This window comes from Crocuta crocuta, unplaced genomic scaffold (genome assembly GCF_008692635.1).
Source record: "Crocuta crocuta isolate KB4526 unplaced genomic scaffold, BGI_CrCroc_1.0 scaffold138, whole genome shotgun sequence".
Lineage (NCBI taxonomy): Eukaryota > Metazoa > Chordata > Mammalia > Carnivora > Hyaenidae > Crocuta > Crocuta crocuta.
The window spans coordinates 6,269,504-6,284,968 of NW_027532585.1; the positions used below are offsets into that span (position 1 = coordinate 6,269,504).

The window sequence follows — 15,465 nt, forward strand, 5'->3', positions numbered from 1 at the left end:
CAAAGTCAGAAGCCCAACCGACTGAGAGACCCAGGCACCCCTAAACTGAGTCATCTTTAGAGTAATCAATCTTCCCACTTTGCTAAGGACTGTCCTGGTATTAGTACTGCAAGCCCATATCTTAGGAAAGCCCTCAGTCCTCAATACATATCAGAACAGCTGATCACTGTTACTCCATTTCTGCTTGATGATAAAGTTTCTTTTTTATTTTAAAAACATATTTAAGAAATAACTTGCCACTTTAAGAAAAAGTAATAGAAGTATCCTGTGTAGCTTATAACATATTTAAAAGTGATAAGGTTCTTACACTACTGAGAAGTATAGTATCACTTAAATGAAGACTGTGACAAGTGACAGATTAATAGAAAACCTAGAGCAAACATAAAAAGAAGGTAATACAGTCAACAGACCAATAAAAAAAGTAAAGCATAAAATATGTTCAATCTATCAGTATAAAGGAAGGCAGAAAAAGAGGTAAACAGAACCAAATAACAGATGGGAATAGAAAAAAACAAGTTAACCAGATGGAAATTTAAGTCAACCATATTGATTAAAAACATATAATTTCAAAGACCCAAACACACTAATTTAATGGCAGAAACCATCAAATTGTACTAAAAAGAAAGTGCCTAACAATGTGTTGTCCATAAGAAACATACTGTAAACATAACATACATACATAGCTTAAAGTAAAAATATGAAAATAGAGTATCACAAAAATACTACTCAAAAGTAGTCTTTAGAGTAAAACTTATAACATCAAATGCTTATACTAAGAAAACATCAACTTAATTATTTAAGTTTCAACTTTACATAACTAGAAGAAAAGCAAAATAAACTATGAGTAAACAAAGAGAAAAACAAATTAAGAGCAGAAATTCATGAAATACTAAATGGACAACAGAGGAAAATCAAAGTAACAAAAAGCTGTTTGTAGGATCAATGAAAACTGACAAACCGATCAAGAGAGAAAACAAAAATTATCAATATTTAGAATTAAAGAGGCTACATTAAAGATCCTCTAGAATAAAAGGGTAATAACACTATGAACACCTTTCTGTCAATAACATCTTAAATGAAAAAAATAAAGTCATTGAAAGACATAGACTACTAAACTCATTCAACTTACTGAACCTGAATAGCCTCATCCCTACTAAAAAATTTTTTAAGAAAAGAATTTGTAGTTAAAATTCCTTTCCTAAAGAAAACTCCAGGCTCTGATGTCCACCAAATATATATGTAATAATGCCAGTTCTACATAAACTCTTCCAGAAGATGGAAGAAGAAAAAGTATTTCTCAACTCTTGAGACTGATACCAAACCAGGCAGACAACTAAGAAAACTACAGGCAAATATTCTCATCAATATAAATGCAAAAATACTTAATAAAATTTAAACAAATTGAACCCAGCAATATAATAAAAAGGTAACACACCATAAGTGGAGTTTATCCCAAAAATGCAAGACTAGTTTGGCATTTGAAACTCAATCAATATAATTAATGATATTAACAACTAAAAAGATTTTAATTACATGATTATCTCAACAGATGCATGGCTTCAGAAGAATTACACAGCACTTCATGACTTAAAAAGAAAAAAAAAAAGAAAAACCTTAATGAACTAGGAATAGAAAGGTAGTTTCTCAATCTGGTAAAGACATTTATAAAATGTCAATAGCTAACATTACACTTAAAGGTTAAAGGCTAAGTACTCTGCAATTAAGACGACTGTCCACTCTCACAAATTCAGTCCCATGCTGCACTATAGGGCATAGACAGTGCAATAAGGAAAGAAAGAACAAAAATAACATGCATGATTTGGAAAGGAAAAAATAACACTGTGTTTATTGAAAAGCAACTTAAATAAAATCCTAAAGAATCTATATGAAGAGTACCAGAATGAACAAAAGAAGTCACCAAGATGACATACTACAGGGTCAATATAGAGCAAAAAAATGCATTTTTATAAAACCACAAATTATTAGAAAGTTCTGTGTATAAAATTCCATTTATTCCACCATGATGAAACAATGTAAAACATTTTGGTAACTAAAAACAATGAAAGATGTTTAGGTCTCTGTCTCCCAATACATCCTCCAAAAAAAGTACAAGCAGGAAAAAAAAAAACAAAAAACTTATCCAAAAACTACACCTTCATCATAACTTGACAACAACAACAACAACAAAAAATCCATGGAAGCAATCTCATATGCTCCCACCCACTACGAGTTTTGTGGTGAGAAAGCACTTACCAAATAAAAAAGAATGGAGAAGGTATAAGCTAGCAACAAGTTTAAAGTTGATATAAAATCTCCCTCACAAAGATTAAATCTATTCCAAGTATGAAAATACCAAGACAGTGCCACTGTAAATGAGCACAATATATAGAAAAGGACTCAGGGACACTTGGCTGGCACAACTGGTAGAGTATGCAACTCTTGATCTTAGGGACTGTTAAAACCCCACATTGGGTGTAGAGATTACTTAAAAGAAAAAATCTTTTTAAAAAAAGGACTTAAATAATCTGAAGGGATAATCTGAAGAAGGGGTCTTCAATAGAACTTCAGGGAGAAAAAAATAGAAAATAAAGACGTGCCTTTTAGCAACTAGGTGGTTAAAGGATAGATAAAGTGGAAAAGTTAAATTCTTGCAAGACAAAAACAAAAAAAAGGCCGCAAATTCAGAGGACACATAATTCTTACCTTGGCCACCAAAACTTTATTTTTCTAACAAAAGAGAGCTCCATAAAAGTAGAAATCTTATAAACTATGCTAATGCCAGAAAGATGAAGAAAATATTAACAAATCTACACAGCATTATTATTAAAAAACAGAACACAAAACAAATATCAGAAAACCAGATCCAACATATATTAACTAATGAAAATTCCCCTGAAAAATATAACCATGAAGCAGGAAACCCATGACAGCTCTCCAAACAGAATAAATATAGTCAAATCAGCATTTTTTTGAAGAGTAGCAAAAACTACCTTAAATCAGAAATTCAATTAAGAATTGACATGGATCTAAAGAAGGACTCAACTAAGGAAAGGAATAAATACAAATCCGGCACTGAATTATAAGATGCCCAAGGGAAAACAGACTCCCTTGACAATTTAAAGAGGCATTAAAGCAAGTCAGAAAACAACGAAGAGTGTGAAAAGGTGATTCAGATAAGAATTAAGAGGGTTAGAAATGAAGACAAACTGGACACCTGCATGGCTCAGTCAGATGGGCAGCTGACTCTTAATTTTGGCTTAGGTCATGATCTCACAGTCCTGGGATAAGGCTGCTAGTTGGGCTCCATGCTGAGCATGGAGGCTGTTTGGGATTCTCTCCCTTCCTCTCTCTCTGCCCCTCCCCCATTCACATGCTTACAGGTGCTCTCTTCCTCTTTCAAAATAAATAATCTTAAAAAAAAATGGAGAAAATTTAATATTTAAAACTATAACCCAAGAAAACTTTCTAGAAATAAAATAATTCCTCAGTACCTCCTTCAAGTCACTAGCTGTTGTCCCCCAAAAGTAACCACTTCCCTGGTCTCTCATACCATAAAATAGCTTCACCTTTATTTGAATGTTATATAAACTGAGACAGAATGTCTTGATTTCTGTCTGGCTTCTTTCTCTCCACACCACGTATGTGACAGCTGCCATACTGTCCCATGTGGTTACAGGAAAATCATTCTCATGCTATATGCTCTATCGTGCATAACATCAATTTCTTTATTCATCCAACTGTTGATGAACATTTGGATGACTTCTAGGTTGAAACCTTTAAAAAAGTGCTGTGTGAACATTCCTGTGAGTGTCCTGCAAGTGGACATTTGCTTTATATTGGGTTATTACGCCTAAACCAGAGGTCAGCAAACATTTCCTTCAAGGACCAAGTAGTATTTTTGCCGGTGTGGGTACATATAGACTCTTTTTTTTGTAATAATATTTTATTTTATTTANGATCAGTTTCTTGATTTCTCTTTCTGTTGCTTCATTGTTGGTGTATAAAAATGCAACCGATTTCTGTAGGGTACATATAGACTCTATCAGAGATCCATCTCTTCTTTCATTTCCTTCCTTCCTACATTCCTTCATTACTTCCTTCCCCCTCTTCCTCCTTCTCCTTCTCCTTTTCAACCTTCTAAAAAGGTGAAATCATTCTTATTCACAGGCCATATAGAAACAAGTCACAACTAATGTGGCAGTGGACTATAGTTTACCAACCACTGGCCTATACACAGAATCCTTGATTCATTGAGAATGCATTTGTTCAGCCTCGACAGATATTTCCAAAGTGTTTTCCAAGTGTTATGCCATTGAGACTTTCAGAAAGAAGTATATGAGATTTCCACTTGATATATATCATGTTAACAATTAAAACTCTCTTTTTATTTTATACATTCTGGTGGATAATTAGAGGTATCATTTTGTGGTTTTCATTTGCATTTCCCTCAAGACCAAAAAGGTTAAACACCTTTTCTATTGTTTATTGGTGTTTTAAATATTCTCTTTTGTGATGTTCAACGATCTTGCCCAGTTTTTATCTGTGCTGTCTTTTTATTACTGATTTATAATAAATCTCAATTCGGGATAAAAGGTTATATTAGATTAGTACTGTAAATAACTTCAATTCTGAGGCTTCCATTCCTCAATTTCTAAAGGTTTTATTATGAATGGAATTTCTTAATCATAATACAGTACAATTTAACATATTTCCCTCTTTGGTTGATCTTTTGAGTCCTGTATCCTGTTTAAGAAGTGACTATTGGGGGGGAGGAGTTACCATGGCAGAGTAGTAGTAAGACCCTATGCTTGCTTCATCCCTCAAACACAGCTAATCATTCCGAACACCCAAGAAATCTGAGGACTGAAAGAACAAACCAGACAGCTAGAGGGAGAGGGAGAGAAGAGGTCACATCCTGGAAGATAGGAGGTATAGAGATGTGATTGGGGGGAGGAAAGAAACATGAGTGCTGTGGAAGGGAAGTAGCCCTGATCACAGAGAATGGGGAGGGGGAGGGAGGGGAGGGAGAGGACGAATGAGAATGCACAGTGCACAAAGGATCACAAGAACACTTCCCAAAAAGCACTGACTGCGAAAATGAGAAGGGATGATTATTGTGAGTTGTTACAACCAGCAGAGCTCACAGACTGCAGTTTTAGAGGACGGCACCATGGCAGGTGTGGAGCCGCAGCAGTGCTCCTAGGGAGGAGGGGAGAGGCCCAGAAGCAGACCGCATGATCTGGGGATTCCCTGGGTCTCACTGGGAGAGACAGTTCCCCTTGCTGGAGTTCATCTGGAAGAGGTGGCACTATTTGGGAAGACAAAAGAGCCTGCAGGCTCCCATTGCGCTGTCCTCTTCTTTAGCATAAGGGCAGAGACACTTGCTGAGGTCAGCTAAGCTGGATGCTGGATTTTTGCTCTAAACTCCAAGTGTACTCAAAACTCCAAGCTCCTGCACATTTGTGCAAGTCCCATCTGGGACAAACCAGTCCCGGCCTCAGGACCCTCCCTCAGAATCAGCAGGAGCCGACACTGTGGTGGGTCCCTAAAATTTGGAGTTGTGAACTCAGCTGGTGTGCCTGGGATAAAACACAGGTGTACTGTGTGGCCAGGCAAGCAAACAGCTGGGACACAGACAGGGTGAAGGCAAGGATCTGACAAAATCCTGGGGTACAGGAGGGGAGATTCTTTGCTCTTCTGTGAGGGATTCCCAGACAGCAACAGGCACAAACTCCTCTATACAGGTATGAGAGAGAGGGTTGGGGACATTTTTCTCCCCTGCCCGTCAGCAAGAACAGATGTCAGTGAGCAGCACAGCACCCTCAGTGGAGGGCTGAGCTGCTTACACTTAACCCTACCCAACTGTGCTCCGCAGGTGCTTCTTTACCAAAGGGCAAGTGTGCCTGAGAATCAGAGCAGCAGGGCCCTTGCCAAGAAGACCAGCACAAAACCCCCAGATGCCCCAAGTCTACTGACCATAGAGTGCGACAAAGCTTCAGCTCTGGTGGAAATATGATCAGGCCCCTTTTATCAAGCAGACCAGAGCATACCTAGTTAAAACTCAACACACACCAAATGCCCCCCACAGCAAGTAAGGAGAAACTCTGCAGAGGGATGACCTTAAGGAAAGGGCAGCTTTTTATTTATCTTATTTATTCCATTCCATCCTTTATATTTTTATATCACTCCATCTATTTTATTTGGCTTTTCCTAACCTTTGATATGGATACTTATATCAGATTTCAGCCTTTCATCTTTTGTGATTGTAAGCATTTAAAACTACCAACTTCTTGTTAAGTCCTGCTTCAGCTGCATGTCACAAAATTTTAGTACATTACATTATTTTAATTATCATTCAATCCAAAATATTCTTTAATTTTTATTATGTTCTAGGACCCTTGGCTTATTTAGAACAGATTCCCTGATTTCTAAATATATTGAAATTCCTATTTATACTCCTGTTATTTAGCTCTAGGTTAATTTCACTTTGGTACAACAACAAATTCTTTATGACTTTATATGCATTTATCATATTATGCAAATAATTTAAATAAATCTAGATATTACAGAGAATTCTCACAGATTGCCAGTTTAACCTAACAATTTCCACATAAGTAGTTAAGAAATTGTAGCCACACTTGTATAAGACTATCTAGATTTTAAACCAAAGATTGTAACAAGAGATGAAAATGGGCACTATATAATAATAAGGGATCTATTCAACAAGAAGACCTAACAATTATAAATATATATGCCCCTAACTTGAAGCAAGCAAATATATAAATCAATCAATAAAAACATTAAAATATTCATTCATAATAATAGGTGGGGACTTTAACACCCCACATACAGCAATGGACATAATCTAAGCAGGAAATCAACAAGGAAACAACAGCTTTGAATGACACACTGGACCAAATGGACTTAACAGATATATTCAGAACATTTGATCCTAAAGCAGTAGAATACACATTCTTTCTGACTGCACAAGGAACATTCTCCAGAACAGATCACATATTGGGTAACAAATCAGGCCTCAACAAATACAAAAAGACTGAAATCATATCATGCATATTTTCACACCACAACACTATGAAACTTGAACCCCACACACACACACACACACACGCATGCACACGCACGCACGCACACATTAGAAAGCCCTAAAATAAACGGAGATTAAAGAACATCCTACTAAAGAATGAATGGGTTAACCAGGAAATTACAGAAGAATTTTTTTTTAATGGAAACAAATGAAAATGAAAACATGATGGTTAAAAACCTTTGGGATGCAGCAAAGGCCGTGATAAGAGGGAAGTATATAGCAATACAGGCCTACTTCAAAAAGAAAAGTCTCAAATACACAACCTATCCTTACAACTAAAGGAGCTATAGAGAGAACAGCAAATGAAGCCTAAAGCCAGCAGAAGAAGGGAAATACTAAAGATTAAAGCACAAACAAATGATACAGAAACAAAATAAAAACAACATACAGAACAGGTCAATGAAAGTAAGAGTTGGTTCTCTGAAGGAATTAATAAAATTGGAAAACCTCTAGGCAGACTTACCAAAAAGAAAAGAGAAAGAACCCAAATACACAAAATCACAAAGAGGAGAGATCAAAACCAAAATCCACAGAAACACAAACATATAAGAGAATTTGTAAAAAGTTATATGGTAATAAATTGGGCAATCTGGAAGAAATGGATAAATTCCTAGAAACATATAAACCACCAAAACTGGAACAGGAAAAAACAGAAAACTTGAACTGACCAATAATCATCAAACAAACTGAATCAATAATCAAAATATCCCAACAAACAAAAGTCCAGGACAAGATGTCCTCCCAGAGGAATTTTACCAAACATTTAAAGAAGAGTTAATACCTATTCTTAACAAACAAATAATAGCAATGGAAGGAAACTTCCAAACTCATTCTATGAAGCCAGCAGTATCTTGATTCCAAAACCAGACAAAGACCCCATTAAACAGGAGAATTACACGCCAACATACCTGATGAATATGGATGCCAAAATTCTCAACAAGATACTAGCAAATCGAATCTAACAGTACATTAAAAGAATTATTCACCATGATCAAGTGGGATTTTATGCCTGTGCTGTGATATTGGTTCTATATTCACAAATCAATCATTGATACACTATATTAATAAAGGAATGGCTAAGAACCATATGATCCTTTCAATAAATGCAGAAAAAGCATTTGACAAAGCACATCTTCCAATTTTGATAAAAATCCTCAACAAAGAAGGGATAGAAGGTACATACCTCAGCATCATAAAGACCATACATGAAAGTCCCATACCTAATATCATGCTGAATGAGGAGAAACTGAGAGATTTTCCTCTAAGGTCAAGAACAAGACAGGGATGTCCACTCTCATCGTTATTTAACATAGTACTAGACAGCCATAGCAACTTCTTACTAGACATGTCTCCAGAGACAAGGGAAACAAAAGCAAAAATGATAGACTGGGATTTCTAGATAAAAAAGGTTCTGTATAGAGAAAGAAAAATCAACCAAACTAAAATGCAACCAACGGAAGGGGAAAAGATACTTGCAAATGATACATCAAATAAAGGATTGGTATCCAAAATCTAAAAATAACTTAAAAACTCAACACCCAAAAAACAAATAATCCAATGAAGAAATGGGCAGAGGACAAGAATAGATACTTTTCCAAAAAAGACATACAGATGGCTAATAGACACATGAAAGACATCAGAGAAATACAAATGAAAACCACAATAAAATACTACCTCACCCTTGTCAGAATGGCTAAAATTAACAACTCAGGGAACAAAAGATGTTGGCAAGGATGCAGAGAAGGGGAAACCTCCTACCACTGTTTTTGGGAATGCAAACTGTTGCAATTTCTCTGGAAAACAGTATGGAGGTTCCTCAGAAAGTTAAAAATAGAACTACCTTGTGACCCAGCAATTACACTACTAGGTATTTATCCAAAGGAAACAAAAATACTGACTGAAAGGGGCACATGTACCCATATATTTATAGCAGCACTATCAAGAATAGTCAAACTATGGAAAGAGCCCAAATGTCCATTGACTGATGAATGGATAAAGACGTAATATACACAGAAACACACACATACTCACAATGGAATATCACTCAGGCACCAAAAAGAATGAAATCTTGCCATTTGCAATGATATGGATGGAGCTAGAGTGTATTATGCTAAGTGAAATAAGTCAAGTAGAGAAAGACAAATATATGATTTCACTTATATGTGGAATTTAAGAAACAAAACAGAAGGGAAAGGGAAGGAAAAGTAAGATAAAAACATAGAGGGAGGCAAACCATAAGAGATACTTAAATATAGAGAACAAACTGAGGTTTGATGTAGGGAAGTGGGTAGATGGATGGACATTAGAGAGGGTACTTGTTGGGAAGAACACTATTGTGTATAGGGAATGAATCACTAAATTCTGTTCCTAAAACAAATATTACCCTATATGTTAGCTAACTACTTTAAATAAACACTTGAAACACTGGGGAAAAAAACAAAAAACAAAAACCAGAAGTGACTACTGACCAGAAGCTTTAAAGCTATACAAATACCCTGTTTCTCCTTATCATTTTACCCCCAAATTTCAACATTCTTAAGTGGGCTATCTTATAGCAAGTATTACTGTGAGTTTGTAATAGTGATTTTTTTTTTTTATTTTCCTCACTCCTTCTACACTTATGATTTAGAATTCTTCTGTAAGGAATTTTGTTCATTCTCACCCATTTATTATTTATTAAATAATTTAAATCAGTTTAGAACCACGGATATCATTTTGTTCTTTGAGTTAAAACCCAATACAATCATTATTTTTTGTTCCTATGTCATGCCTTGAGAACTCTGTTAGGTTGGTACTGTGTCCCTTTGACATGATCATGAGCCTTTCTTCCTCTTTTATTTTTTTTTTTTAAGCTCTTCCTTACTTTCTGGCACCAAACAATGCCCCAGGCTCATCATGTACTCTCCCTGTCCAGGCCCTAGAATTAACCATTTCTCCACAGAGCCCCTGTTCCTTTCAAGGAAACAAGGAAACCAAGATGTAGGCACTATTATGTGCTCTTTGCTTTTGGCAGACCGTCTTGACAAACAGAACTAGGAAATACATGTATATACTAACCTATGTGTACACACATATATCTGTATTTACCTCTTTGCATATATACTAAAATAGACATGAATTCATGCTGTTATCTCAGACCCTAATCCAATACCACAGGGTTCTTTGTAGTCTTCACTCCTTGCTTATTTTTAACCTCTTTTTCTGACAGTGGAAAACTTGGCTTACATTAGATACAATTCATTTTTAAACCTAGTAAACACATAAAGTATTGTTAGAATTGTTAACCTATATGACATAATAAATAAATTTACTAATCAGATTACAATTTTATGCATAGGTTTTTTTTTCTTTAGCTTTACAGTATTCAGTCAAAATACTGATTTCCAAAATTACTTAGGTCAACTCTTTTTTTTTTTCTATTTTTGATGATGTTATGGCTTTTGTAACATAGTTAAATTTACTTGTCACAATTTTACTTTACATCCTAGGGTTTCCTGACATTCTAGCTGACTTTTCTTTTTAATCTGCACTCAGGAAAGTTCATTCTTTGCAATGTACGATATGAGTTTTGACAAATGCATGCATTCATGTATCAACCTACATAATATCAGAAAGAACAGTTTCATAACACAAAAAACTCCATTGTGAGGTCCTCTTGAAATCAATCCTTACCTTTACTACTCCTGGCAAATAACCATTCTGTTTTCCATCCCCACAGTTCTACCTGTTCCAGATCATTTTATAAATGAAATTCTACAACTTGTAGCCTTTGGGTCTGGTTTCTTTCACTAAGCAAAAAGCATTTAAGATTCAATCACATTGTTTTACAAAGCAGTATTTGTTCTTTTTTGCTTTTCATAGATTTCAAAGTTTATGTAGCAGGTACTGTCACACTCTGTGTCACATTCCCTGAGTCCATCTGGTTTCAGTACAGCACATTGTTGGTGACTCACCTATAGCAAGTTCTGCGGTATCTACTTTTCACTAGCCAAGGCAAGCTAGTAATCAGACTGTTGGCACAGTTCAAGTACAATACCTCCAAAGGCATCACCCAACCAATGAAAAATGAGAAGGCATGGATAAGTGCCTCCCAATCCTCAGTGGGTTAACTCTGAGGAGCATTCTATATGGTCTTTATAGGTCTCTAGTGGATGTGAGTCCAAATTTCCAAGTATAGTAAGTAGCCAGGTTAATAATGGACATATTTTTGGTTTTTCTCCCTTCCTTGAAACTCTCTCTTCCCCCAATTATGCTTCCAGGTTCAGTTCCCAAATAAACTATCTCACTCATCCTGCATTAGGATGTCACCTGTTCTAAAACACTTTTTCCCAGATATCCTTGAATCACTCCCTCATCTATATGAAGTGTTTATTGTTACATCTCAGTGAGCTCTTCTCCCACCACCCTTTTTAAATTGTAAGCCTTTTCCCCCTTCCTTACTTTATTTAATTAACAGCACTTAACTTCATATGTGCATGTGTGTATAATTAATTTTATTAGTTTCAAGTAGGCTTCACAGATGGAGTAATTTTAGTCTAATTTTTTCATCATTGTGTCTCTAGGACTTAAAATGCTCCTTGGCACACAGTAGGCACTCAATAAAAATACACTGAATAAGTAATCTTTTGAGAAGGTTATTTTTAGTCTGTGTAAGACATCCTATGGGGAAAAAAATGTAAAACTATTAACTTTCAAAATTCAATGGTATTCATAATGAAGCCAGCTGATTCCATCACAAATATTACTTAAAACATTCCCACACTTAGCATGAAGTTTGACTGGGTCATCTGAGTTGCCTTTGAATTCTAAGATACTGTAATACTACAAACAATAAAAGACTATAGTAGAAGGTAGAAAATTGGCATGAATCCAGTATTTTTCCTGGTAGTGTTCATATAAAGCCAAATATAATAATTGTATGCTACGCATTTGGTTAGCCTATTTAATGGTTTCAAACAGAATGCCATCTACACAGCAGTGATAGATATAGAGAAGAATATTTTTTTTATCTGTGAAATTTGAGTCTCATATTTTTTTCTAAGTATTTATCATAAGAAAGAAAAAATCATTCATGGTTTCCAGACTGAAATTATTTTTATCACATTTTTATTACCTGGACACTGGATAAAGGACCACTCATAGTTCTTTTCTTTAGGACAAAGACTGGTATCAAGAACCATCTCATTATTGTGCATTCCAACAAGCTTCATCGGCCCCCGTGAAGATCCTTCAATGCAGTGTCCTCTTCCTGTATTACTAGGATCATTGCACCAGCCACATCCAGGCTGTTCCAAACAATGTCCACAGGTTCTCAATCCAGAACAATTTTGAGCTGTATGACAGAAACATTAACAAATATGTTATATGACTTTATATTCAAACAGAATTGTAAGCTGATGGAAAAATAAGTATGATCTGAAAAAACAACGGTAATAAGTTGTCTATAATGTAAACATTAATAATACCAAATAGACAGCAATTACTTAAAGCAAGTAAAACACACATCATGAACAAAGAAGAGATAAATGGACTAATAAGTGAAAAAGGATGTGGTAACCATGACATGGAGAAAAATGAAGTCAGCACTTCAAGATTCCTGCAAACTTTGCCTGGAAGTGGATCCAGGGGCCTACAGACCACATTCACCATTGTCTGGGATGTACAGCCATGTGAGCTGTTCTTGTTGTGCCTAGTGAAGGCCTTCAGGAGAAACTCTGCATCTGCCTATGACTGTCCAGTGTAAATGCTGGCTGCCCATTCCCTGAGACAGCTGAGACCCATTTGTACTACCTTTCACTGAGAATGTTCTTCCCAAGGGTCAGAGATACGAGCAGTTAGCTGTCATATGATGAGTAAACTCAATCTCACCTAAAGAGTCAAACTGGATGGGAACACGGCCATCAGTTCGCTACCTCAGCCAGGCAACCAGCAAGGGCTTTACTGACTTTCAGGGCTGCAGAGTATCCCTCCAAGATTGTTTAAATTATGTATAATCAATAATATTCAACAATGCTAGGAATATTGTGATGTCTTTTCCAAGGATGAACATTTTATAGTTTGCTATTATATACACTATAGCTGCTATGTGATGTTGTAAATTTTTAATTCACAATCAGAGTATGCTATATTGGGCTGACTCTTTAATTACTTTTATTGACATTTTGCTAGAAAAAGCATTCTTTGGGGGAGTTATTTACCTATCAACAACAGGGACAGAGGTACAAGAATTAATGAATGATGTTTCTTCTAGTCACATGCTAGAAAAAAACTAGAGGGGGGGAAAGTGGTAACTTCTGGAAGACAAAATTCCATGGTTAAGGTGGTAAAAACTTAATTTCTACTCAGTGTTTTGTTATTACTGGAAACAAAAAATGTTCCTCTGACTGCTGCAAACAAGAATGGCACAAGTTTCTCAGTGAACATCACGAACTCAATATAGTGAACTGCATAGGGATAATAGAATAGTGAATTAAAGAATTCATTAATTATAATATGATCTGTTATTAAGAAATTTTCACATGATGAGTATTTCAGATTGGATGTAAAAAGTGGACTTTCTTTTTAAGGATATATAACCAATACAATGTCTTGAAGAAGTATTACATACAAAGTAAATCTAAACTATTCTCAAATACAACATTCCTGTTAATGCTTTCCAAAGAGCTAGGGAAACCTTAGATGAAAGAAGGCTCAGTTTCTTGCACTGGCTGATCGACAAACTATAAATCTTCTAGTTCTGTTTATTTACTTGATTTTAGGCTTTAATAACAAGTTACAAACTGTCATGTTCAGAGTAACATTTTATTCTCTTTGATTTTATTTTACATATGAAACTAGTGCATAAGTTACTGTTGGTTTTCTTTTTGCCCAAGACTAGAAAGCAATCAGCATTGCTGAAAGATTAATAGGAAAATTCATCTCTAGTATTTAATAATGATTCAAAAGCTGACAAAAAGTAATGTTTTTTTAGACAATAACACAGGAAAGATTTAGGTGGCTATGCTATTTTTCTAAGTTACAAATAGTAGCAAAACTATGTATAAACTCCAAGTCATTAGAGCAATCATTTTTAATTTATTTATTTGAGGCTTTTTAGAAAAATTAAATTGTAATACATTCAGTATGGTTTTTGAAATGTGTAAGAATTTTAAAAACCAATCTGTAAGAAATTACAGCATCAGATGATTACTAGAGACTTCGCATGTTACAGATTCAGAAGTTACCGCGCCATCCAAACAAAAAGTAAAAAGCAGCACAAAACGAAAAGTCAACAACTCGTCTTAGGTCTATCAAAGAAGGTTACAGGGAAAGTAACTGCACTGAAAATTGGAGAGACAGAGAGGAGGATACAGAGAATGATAATACACCAAATTTGAAACTTCTACAGGAACCAGCGTCGGGGCAGAAACCCTGAACTATGGCTGATGCTGCTGGAAGCTCAATGTTGACAACTCTGAGAGTTAAAATTCCTGGCAGGACCCAGTCGTAGGAACATTCCCACACCTCTGTGAGGTTTTTTACCTCCAGGACCTCTACAGGGTCCTCACAGTGAACGTCAAAAAATATCTTCTTCTGCTTCCAGCCAGAGCATTCTGTTCTTCTTCACAAGGTCCAGAAAAACTATTTAACAGAGCTAACCTGCTGTGGTTTTATCAGAGTCTAACTGAACAGTTAAAGAAAAATATCCAACTCTAGCCTGCTCTGGTGTTCCATATGGGAAAAGAAATACACAAATCAAGCTCCCTCTGACCATCCCATACCACCTGAGAAAGGGGAAAAAACAGAGATGCACTGGTGAAGTCCATGGTATGAGACATAAGCACATCCAAAAGACTACGACTTAATCATTCAATTATAGAATACTTCTGCTCCTTCCATACTCCACAACTACAATGCTAAAAGCGTATCGATTTACACAGTCTCTTTCACCCATAAACCATATCTGGCTATCAAGAAAAAAATTACAAGCATACCAAANAAACGTCAAGTCGTGATCTCATGGCTGTGGGTTTGAGCCCCACATAGGGCTTTTGGCTGATAGCTCAGGGCCTGGAGCTTACTTTGATTCTGTGTCTCCCTCTCTCTTTGCCCCTCCCCTACTCACATTCTGTTTTTGCTCTTCCTCAAAAATGAATAAACGTTAAAAAATTGTTTTAAAATGTGATAAGATAGAAGACAGAGCAAGCATCAGATCAGAAATGGCAGGAATTATCAGACCAGGAATTTAAAACAACCATGATTAATATGCTAAAAGTTCTAATGGATAAAGTAGCCATTATGCAAGAACAGATGAGCATTGTAAGCAAAACTATAAAATTCCTGGAAATAATACATAAGATCAAGATGACCTTGGGTTTGGT

The 15,465-nt window shown here is 35.7% G+C and overlaps 1 protein-coding gene across 1 annotated transcript in view; it reads right to left on the reverse strand.

Annotated features, from left to right (window-relative positions):
* Positions 1–15,465, reverse strand: part of ATRNL1 (attractin like 1) — a 767,076-nt gene that overhangs the window by 567,482 nt on the left and 184,129 nt on the right. The window contains exon 18 of the mRNA XM_077779526.1: positions 12,219–12,437. Within this exon, the coding sequence (XP_077635652.1) occupies positions 12,219–12,437 (219 nt within the window). The remainder of the gene's footprint in view (positions 1–12,218; positions 12,438–15,465) is intronic.